Source organism: Bidens hawaiensis, unplaced genomic scaffold (assembly GCF_021521415.1).
Source record: "Bidens hawaiensis isolate Kalapana, Puna unplaced genomic scaffold, B.hawaiensis_p1.1 tig00002423_1, whole genome shotgun sequence".
Classification (NCBI taxonomy): domain Eukaryota; kingdom Viridiplantae; phylum Streptophyta; class Magnoliopsida; order Asterales; family Asteraceae; genus Bidens; species Bidens hawaiensis.
Genome location: NW_027491133.1, coordinates 2,232,864 through 2,242,272, shown reverse-complemented (window position 1 = coordinate 2,242,272; position 9,409 = coordinate 2,232,864). Strand labels below are relative to the sequence as shown.

Genomic DNA, 9,409 nt, shown 5'->3' with positions numbered 1-9,409 from the left:
GAGTTTGACCCATGACGAGTAAGACACCTTTTTGCCATCAAGAACTCTGACCTTTCGTTGGATGTCGGTCACGGTATACACCGGGTGTAGAGACTTTTGTTTATCTGCCATTGAATTGTAATCAATGGAGCAAGAAAAAAATAGAAAAAAAAATTGGATGGAGGCTAGGGTTTTTAGAGAGGCTTTGATACCATGAAGATTATTGAATGAATCGATAATTTGTAATTCACTATCAAAGGAAATATATACACAAAAGTTTACATGAAATAAGGAAACATACAATTGCCCATCCGATGATTGTGCCAATCAAACGGATATCAAGGCTACAATTTGGTATTCTATTTTAACATAATATACATGTGCTAATACTTATAACACCAACCCAACTTCACTTAACATTCAACCCCCATGTCGACATGTTCACATTCCACGGTTCTTGCAATGACTTGGTGTTGGTGTCCGGTCATGACGTGGACGGTGGCCATACCTTAATTGTTTTAAACCCTAGTACATGGGTGTTTTTCGAAGTACCCGATTCGGGATTCGATATTATTGATGAGATGAGGGAGATTCATATCGTGTTTGGGTTTGGTTATGATTCTGTTACAGATGATTACAAGGTTGTTACCGTCTCGTTTTATAATAATGATGAGGTGGTTAATGATGTTGAGAATATTTTCGTGCATGTTTATAGCCTTAAGACGGATGAATGGCGGCGGGTGTGTCGTTTTTGTTATGATCATACTTGCGGGAAGCGGTGATCGGGTGTGTTTGTTAATGGGTTTCTTCATTGGATTGGTGTTAAAGATTGTGAAGAAGATTTAGTGCGTGTAATTGTTGCTTTTAGTTTAAGCGATGAGACGCTTAGTGAAGTGGCGTTACTCGAGTGTTGTAGTGATGCGGGTATTGAGTTTAAGAATGGGATTAAACTTGTAATTTCGGGTGAAAGGCTTGCGGTGTTTGTGGAAGGTGATGTTTGGGTGATGAAGTAGTATGGGGTGGTGGATTCTTGGACGAAGGTTGTTGTACTTGATGGAATCGGTGCTGTTGGTGTTGATCGACCAGTGGTTTTCTATGAGAATGGCGAAGTTGTGGTTGTGGGCGGCGGGGAGATGGTGGTGTATGACATTGAAGGACGGTTGTGTAGACGTTTAAATACTAACAAGTTTGAAGTTGGGGGTATATGTACGTGTTGAAAGCCTTACGAGTCCAGTGTAGGGTGCATAAACCTGATATAATGTTTGTTACAATGTTAGTTTGAACATGCTGTGATATATGGAAATATCCTTACCTTTTGTTTAGAAGTTATAACTTATACTGTTTTGATTTCATCTCACATCTTTGGATCCTATTATATTAGTTAAATAAATATCCTGCCATGTTTGTGAGATTGTGAGAGGTTACATACTTTGTTTATTTATGATCGTATCCCATTATATCGTGTTCTTAAAAATACTTAAAAGTTTAGGAGTTTAATGTATACATTGTAAACTGATATTACTAGAGTATAGCTTGTGACAAATATAGGAATTTTAGCCAGTTGGTGTAAAAGCAGATCACCCTGTAACGGGTCAAGTCAAACTAAAGCGGGTTAAACCAAATGAGTTGGGTAAAAAATGCATTAAATAAACAACGTAGAGAAATGTAAGTAACAAATTTCATCTATATATATGCACACCATCATTGTAGAAGCCAAAATGAGAAGCAAGAACAATTTTATCCTCGTTATCAAAATCATATTGATAAAACTCACACAATCAAATTAACCTAGATGCATCAAACTTGGAAATAGAGTCATACAGATTGAAAACTATCATTTTTTGAAGTAAGTTTGTGTTAATCTCATTAAAATGATCACCAAATTCTTAAATTTTCATATCGACAAGTTGGGTTAGGGGCGCTAAAGAAATACGGACAGGGCACTTGGGTCTTTAATCCTAATATGTTAGAAGTTTTTTTTTAAAGAAACTATAGATTTGTCCGCACCTTAGTATAGCTAAACTTACCAATCACTTCAACTTATATTTCTTGATTCTACCTCTCCCACGTATTAAATAATTTCTTACTTCTTCTTATTGTCATGTCAATACATAAACATGTTCTCTCACTTTTATTATTATTATGTGACATGATTTTACTACTTTGTACATTAAACACAAGGCATAAACAATAAAATTGACAAATGCACCAACAAAACACATCAAGAAGCCAGCAATCCTTTAATCGATATCACCTCGGGTTAACTCCTTACAAGGATCCTCTACCTAAACAACGGAAAACAACCAAAACGAAAGAAAAAATGGTAAAAACAAAAGGAGGGAAACGTAACTGCATCGACCATCATTTACTGAAGTCGTCGAGAAATATCACGCTTCAACATTTCAATAAATTCCTGCAAATCCACATACAAGTGAATCAAACTTAATATTCTTAGTGTGCCAAGGATCCACTATTTGATATAGTCTTTCCCTCAGGTTAGTACAAACTGAATCGGGCCGGGCCTTGTTGTGTTGACTAACAAACACTTTTATCCATTTCTTTATTTACAACTATGGTGTTAATTACGTTACAAAGACAATATCTCTACATAAACAACCTAAATTTGATTTAGGAGGGTGTATGCATTAAAAACTAGATAAACTTTATGATTTGACCCATTTGACCGGTTTAAGACAAGACTTACCAAATTGACCCATTAATAAGTAAACGGGTCGAATGTGAAGATCCTAACCTGAGCAAGCTCCTCTTCCGTACATAACGCATTGATAGCATTTTCATCATAAACGTCGTTGCGTAAAGCAGCAGCAGTTTGAACCACTGATGAGAATACTTCAACAGGCGGGTAATGTTCCATTATTTTCTGGGCTGCGTTTTCAAGGTTCATCTACATACATGAACCCGTTCACCGCTTCAGTCCAATAACATGAACACAAACCATGAATCAATAAAATGATTTATGATGTTTTAGAACAAACCTGAAATTCACTCTTTCTTTCATTTTTATTCATACTCTTCACACTACTGAAACGTCGACTTAGCGAACCTTTTCTAGAAGGCGCCGGTTGAAGCTTATTTGGAACCGAACTTGAACTTGAACTTGTGCTTGTACTTGTACTTGAACTCCCACTATTGAGAGCTTGAGAAACAAATGGCATCATTTGTTGAACCAAACTTGACATATCAAGGTTGCCACTGCCACCTCCACCGGGCCCACCCATGCCCGCCAACATACTATTTACATCTTGATTACCATCCATCTGTTGAGCAATCTGATTGACTGAGTTCATCATTTCCGGGTTTTGAGCGAGTTGACCCATTATATTCCTAAAAAAGTCTTGAGATCCGGCCCCGCTTTGATTGGAAGCACCAGCCAAAATATTATTTAATGCGGGATTTTGCATAATTTGACTCATGATGGCAGCGGGATCCAACTGACCGCCAGCAGATGGTTGGTTTTGATTAGCAAATGAAGTAGAAGCGCCGCCACTATTTGTCTGTCGATGTCGTCTCTAATATCACATTTTGTAGGCAATTTTAGTGTACATATTACTTGTCTAAACAATTGCATGGCAATGGAAAGCTGATAATTAGAGCTGTCAATCATTGGCTCCTGTTTTGGGCTCAAACCAAACCAGAAACCGAAAGTTCAGTTTGAATTTTTTTAGTTTTACCATTTGGGCTTAAAAATTTAGGATCGAAAAAGAGGCCCAAAATATAGACTTTGGGTATGCAACGTTGGGACTATTTTTTTAAACTAAAATGTAAATGATTATTACACATTATGACCAAAATTCTTGGCCTACACCATTTAATAATTCCTTATAAATAACTTAAAATCATTTATTTTGTTCGGTTCGGTTTCTGCTTGATAGCAAAACCGAAATCAAACCGAACGTTCGATTTTTACAAATAGAAATGGAACATGGGCCTACCTTTGGTTGTAAACCTCCCGAACCGAGTCCTAGGGGAATGCTGCTTCGACTGGATGAAGAACCACCTTCTGTTTCACTTAGCGATTTCATTCTTGTGCTACTAGCTCCAGCATCCTGTTATAAGTGGCATTCTGGTAATCATATTTATGGCTAACGGGTCAAAATCGGGTCGAGTTGGCCCAAATACTCTTAACCTTTTTCAATACTAATCTAAATTTTGAATAAAAAAATAGTTTTCCTTTTAGCAAACCTTTTTATTTAACCTGTTTGAGATAAAAGATAAACCCACCGAAATCAACTACGGACCAAAACTACCACATCTAGAAACAACCATAAAAGCGTACTGTCCGAACCTCTGGAAGACCAGCATCTGCTTGGCCTAGATGAAAAATAACAAACTTCAACACAAATTCACAAGCTAAATTAATTAAAAATTTAAATTTAACATACTAATTATCAAACATAAACATACCAACAGAACTCTGGTTTCCACTTCTCATGCTATCAGCAGCTCCTCTTGTAGCTATTATCATGAACAATAATCAAAAGTTTCTTGTAGAACAAAAATACTTTTCTTTTTTATAAAAACAAGTAAAAAAACTTACGGTTCATGTTAGCATGCTCTCCTAGGTTTGATTCGACATTAGTTGCCCTTGGACCTACTCATATGAATGGTATAAGAAAAATACCATGATTACATGAGTAGTGGTTAGGTTTTAGTTACTGACCAGGATGGATATGTATGTTAAGATTTCGTTGACCCGCTCCAATTCCAACAGGACCAAAAGGCCCATGGTTCAATGCAGGATTAGCACCACCACTAAAGAGAGAATTAGTTTGCAGAGGAAACGGTTGGACCATAATAGGATTAGGACCGGAAGGAGATATGTAAACAGCAGGCCCCGCGTTTACAGAAGATTCAGCCTGAAATGTTTACCATAAGTACTTGTAAACAATAATATTTATAAAACTATATCATTGAAGAAATATCTAATAACATACGTGTGACTGTCCAATACGCAATGTCAGCATTGTACGACCTAACTCTAACAAAAGAGCACCCAAATGTTGCATAGCAAGCCCAGACTGCATTGCTTCGGTTTGAATCTCGGTTCTCATTGTGGCATCACTAACACACTCCTCTTCCTCTAGCCTTCTTGCTATATGCTACAAAATTACAAATCATAATCTAACTATCATTAGAAATATGTTAATTATACCATGGTTTAGAGAAAGGTAAGTACAGATAAAGAATCAACAGCGGGCCCGCTAAGAAGACGTTGTGCTTGTCGCATAACAACTGCCAAAGCTGATATTGATGGCAAGCCACGAGCATTGGAGGGTAGTTCTACAGATGGGAAGCCTTCCGTACTATCTAAAGGTCATAAAACAATATAAAGATTGTATAGTTAAGTTAATAAGAAATTAATAATACTTACTTCTGTATTGAGATAATGATCGGTCCATGTGGTTCATAAACTCAGAAAGCGTGTGCAAAGATTCGGGAATTGGCTGCAGGTGAGTAAACATATACCAAGTAAGGCTGTGTAGAAAATACAGATAATGCATGGGATATCGAAATTCTCCCATGAAAAATTAGCATAATATAAGAAAGTTCAAAACGTGTTTACTACCGTAGTAAGTGTAGGTACAGCTGGCACTGCTCCCACGAGCATTGATTGACGAGGACTTCTAGGCTGGGACTGGTTTACGGTTTCATTTCCATGTGCAACTTGCACGGGAATACTAAACTGTAAACAAGTAGACAGTCAACATATATCAAGTTATAATATCATTTAAATGCACACAACTCATCATGAAACTAAGAAAGAACACAACTCACCTGCATATGTGGTTGTGCAGCACCACCACCAGCAACTAGGCCTTGCCCAAAGAAATTAAGAACCGCCCCAATCACCTTGAACGAAAAAAAAAACTTTTAAACTATAATATTACACCATAAAGCACATTAATGTCCGCTTTATAGACAACAATTTTGAAGAAACGAGAACCTGATTTACATCTGGAGTGCCGCCTTCATCTTGCTCTCCAACACCAAATGTCCCAAGAACTACACTATGTGAAACATGCCCGACACGAGGATGTGTACCAGTACCGTTATGATCTTGTCCTGGGATGAAAATCATAAGTTTAACTTTCTGGAAAATATAAAAAAAATGTAGTGCACACGTCATCAAATGTATGTGTGTAGTAGACATAGCGGTGAGGTTCATTACAAAGTACTAAACTATTGCGAGAACAAAAGGAATAGACATAAATAGTTTACTTTTTTGATCATTGTTCATATTTATTTATAAACTTTATTTAGTTAAATACAACTGTGTATGTTATGCACATAATAAACCATCAAACTGACTTGTTCATATGTATTTATTTTAAGGTATCACCGAAATTCACCTGCATTGCTGCTCCTTGCAGTTGTCTCTGCATTGGGGGATTGAAGTTCAGATGTTTGTCTAGCCACAAGATGAAGTGTATGTCCACTTTCAACATCTATAAACAATCAAGGGAAACTACTAATATGAAAAATAAACTGAAAAATTAAAATCTTTTATGTAACCTGTTATGAGCATATATATTCTACACTTGACAACCTAATACTATGTAACATAATAATAGGATACGATATTCTGAAAAAGGGTCTTCATCTTTCAACACCTTGCCTCTAAAGATCAACCGCTGTTGATCCACCGAAAGACCAACTTCACTCGCTATACTCTCCTTGAATTTTGAAACTGGCAGCTGATTTATTGTATTGCAAAAAAAAAATACATTTAAACTAGCAAACGATAATAAGGAGGGACTGAATAAGAGAAATGGCATGTGTATATATCATACATTTTTGTCGACAACGAAGTTGTGTAACTGTGAATCTAACGTCTTGATATTAATCTCCACTGTTGATCCAGAAGCCATTGATTCCGCTCTACTTTGACCTTCATCCGAATGCTGATCTGCAATACCTTTTTCTTTCAAACTTTCAAGCGCAACTTCAGCTATTCTATCACCTTTATCTGAATGTTCATCTGCAACACGAGCAATTTCAGCTATAGTTTCATCTTTATCCAACTGTTTACTTTGTCTGTGTAAAAGACACAACTAAACCATGATTATGAATAATAACGACTAGTAATAATCAATATTTAATAGTCTACAACACCTTTCGGTTTCAAACTTTCAACTGCAACTTCAGCTACTTTGTCATCTTTATCGGAAGGTTTATCTGCAGCAGTATCTTTTGCTTTCAAACTTTCAATAGCAACATCAGCTGTACCACTTACGCCTTCATCAGAAGGTTTATCTGTACTCGCATGATCATCAGAATTATGTTGATCGGCCATGATCAAGTATAACAGGATAACCGAACTGACAAGACTATCTAATCTTCAATAATATCTGTATTCCAAATCATGATGATAATAATTACAATAAGCATGCATTCATCTGGATTCAGTTGTAATTATTTAACTGTTTTGAGGCTAACATAATCAGATAAATCCAGATTCATCCAGTAATTAACTATTATTCACATAAACAAAGATTAATGCAGTAATCAATTTGGAAATGCACACCAAAACACCATCGAAATCCATAAATTTGGGGCTTTGTGAACACAATAATAATATAATTAGGGTTACAAATGAATTCACTGATCATTTGATAACGAAAAAAATTGCGATGAAGGTTAAAACTTGCCGGAATCTGGTATCAAATTTCGATGCCGAAAGCATGATCGATCGATTGATCACTCATCAATTTCTATTTAAAGGATCTGCATGTGCATGTATGTGCGTCTGCCAAGCGTTTTTTACTGGCAAATTAATCGTCCATCGTGCACGGTAAAAAAAATAATATGCATACGACGTTTCTTTTCAAAATTATAACCACGTAACACGTTTGTTATTTGAGTATTTTAACTATGTTAAAAGACTACAAAATATCATGTTACTTATTCAAAACAATCTATTTTAATAAAAGAATACATATTTTTGTCACTTGTCATCCTCGTAGCCATCCTCACTTTCTTTTTTCACTTACTTTAATATATGGTCCTTGTCTTTTAAGTCATGTCAATATATGAATTCAAGTTTGTTTTTATTATATGTAAATCCTAATCAATTCATTCATTAACATTAATGGTGATTGCAAATTCAAGTTTGTTTTTATTAACGTTACAGGTTTGTTAGAATATAATTTTAAAGTCACAGGTAATTACAAATTAAAGCAAATAAAGGTTCATTTTTGTCGAAGAATTTGGATTTATATGATAAACTACAAATTGTTTTTTAAACTAGGATTCGAGCAACACTGCATAATTTTTTTTATATAAGATTGGTTTCAAATTTGGATTTAAAATCTTCTCATATGCATTTAAACTCGGGAAAATGTGTATTTTATTAATTTTCTCCAAACGTTTTGTATAAATATTGCAAATATAGATAATACATATTATATATCTTGGTGTTTAGCATTAAATTATTGAAGTTGAATTATATATTTATAATCTATATGTATACCGATTTATTATATGAAGTATATGTCATTTATTTATATGATTTTTTATGTTTAGTATAAAGAGTTTTAGCAGTAAAAAATCAATATTTAGTTTTCAATATTTTCTTTATAATTCAGACCAAAATGCTTCAGAACATATATATTCACATTAATTTACAAAAAAATATTTAATCCGCTTAAAAGTCATTTACCATGCTTCCAACAAATCCGAAATCTTTGTTTTTTTCTATAAGTTTTTAATATATATATATATATATATATAGATTAATTAAATATTCCATCAACTCTCATAATATTAACAAATAATAGAGGATTAGTATTCAAAATTTAAACGTTTCTTATCAAATACTTTCATCTCTCATAAATAAGAATCACCACCTTCACTTTATACAACTTTAAATTTCTATTATTCTACTAACTAAAAATAATCACTTTTCTTCGAACATGACTTTAATGTCAGTATGTTTTTGTCATTTTCCATTAATATGAAATGAAAAAAAAAGACATTTTGTTATATTTTAAGTTCCAGTTTTATATGTTGCTTGATTATACAATTGTTAATTGTAAAATATAAAATCAAGTAAATATTTGTCATACACAGAATATTAATGACACCAAGTTTATCATGATCAATCAATTTCAAATTCTAAAAATTATAAGAATGACTAGATCATCAAAGTTCAGGTAATCTGGTTTTTAGATAATCATGTTTTGGGATAAACATGAGCACATGATCTCAAATGACATTATATATATTGAGCACATGATCTCAAATGACATTATATATATATTAATTGATTAACATGCATGATATTTTATGTGTAAGAATATTTTTTTGTTAGTTTCATGGATATATTATCATTTATCGAGGGTTGATATGTACTTGAAGAATCTTATTTATCACATGGACAATTATACGTAGCTATATCAAGAGTTATAAA

The 9,409-nt window shown here is 34.1% G+C and overlaps 2 protein-coding genes across 2 annotated transcripts; one reads left to right on the top strand and one right to left on the bottom strand.

Moving 5' to 3' along the window:
* Positions 1 to 416: 416 nt before the first annotated feature.
* On the top strand, positions 417 to 992 carry LOC143619240 (F-box/kelch-repeat protein At3g06240-like). The gene is made up of 2 exons (XM_077091215.1): positions 417 to 726; positions 808 to 992. Exons 1-2 carry the CDS (start codon positions 417 to 419, stop codon positions 990 to 992), a joined length of 495 nt encoding a protein of 164 aa, XP_076947330.1.
* Positions 993 to 2,684: 1,692 nt separating this feature from the next.
* Positions 2,685 to 7,294, bottom strand: LOC143619239 (uncharacterized). The gene is made up of 17 exons (XM_077091214.1): positions 7,109 to 7,294; positions 6,792 to 7,052; positions 6,578 to 6,695; positions 6,351 to 6,446; positions 5,945 to 6,063; positions 5,776 to 5,850; positions 5,567 to 5,683; positions 5,372 to 5,444; positions 5,177 to 5,307; positions 4,935 to 5,099; positions 4,661 to 4,856; positions 4,538 to 4,591; positions 4,405 to 4,455; positions 4,286 to 4,311; positions 3,933 to 4,046; positions 2,976 to 3,509; positions 2,685 to 2,884 (listed from the first exon to the last, which is right to left on the bottom strand). Exons 1-17 carry the CDS (start codon positions 7,292 to 7,294, stop codon positions 2,696 to 2,698), a joined length of 2,505 nt encoding a protein of 834 aa, XP_076947329.1. The 3' UTR covers positions 2,685 to 2,695.
* Positions 7,295 to 9,409: the final 2,115 nt, after the last annotated feature.

Excerpts from the sequence above, each read along its gene's own strand:
- LOC143619240 (XM_077091215.1), top strand. The coding sequence starts at position 417 with ATGTTCACATTCCACGGTTCTTGCAATGACTTGGTGTTGGTGTCCGGT. Across the intron at positions 727-807 it reads TGAATGGCGGCGGGTGTGTC|ATTGTGAAGAAGATTTAGTG; the intron begins GTTTTTGTTATG and ends TTGGTGTTAAAG.
- LOC143619239 (XM_077091214.1), bottom strand. The coding sequence starts at position 7,294 with ATGGCCGATCAACATAATTCTGATGATCATGCGAGTACAGATAAACCT. Across the intron at positions 6,064-6,350 it reads TGCAAGGAGCAGCAATGCAG|GACAAGATCATAACGGTACT; the intron begins GTGAATTTCGGT and ends TTTTCATCCCAG. Across the intron at positions 4,456-4,537 it reads AGAGCATGCTAACATGAACC|CTACAAGAGGAGCTGCTGAT; the intron begins GTAAGTTTTTTT and ends TCATGATAATAG.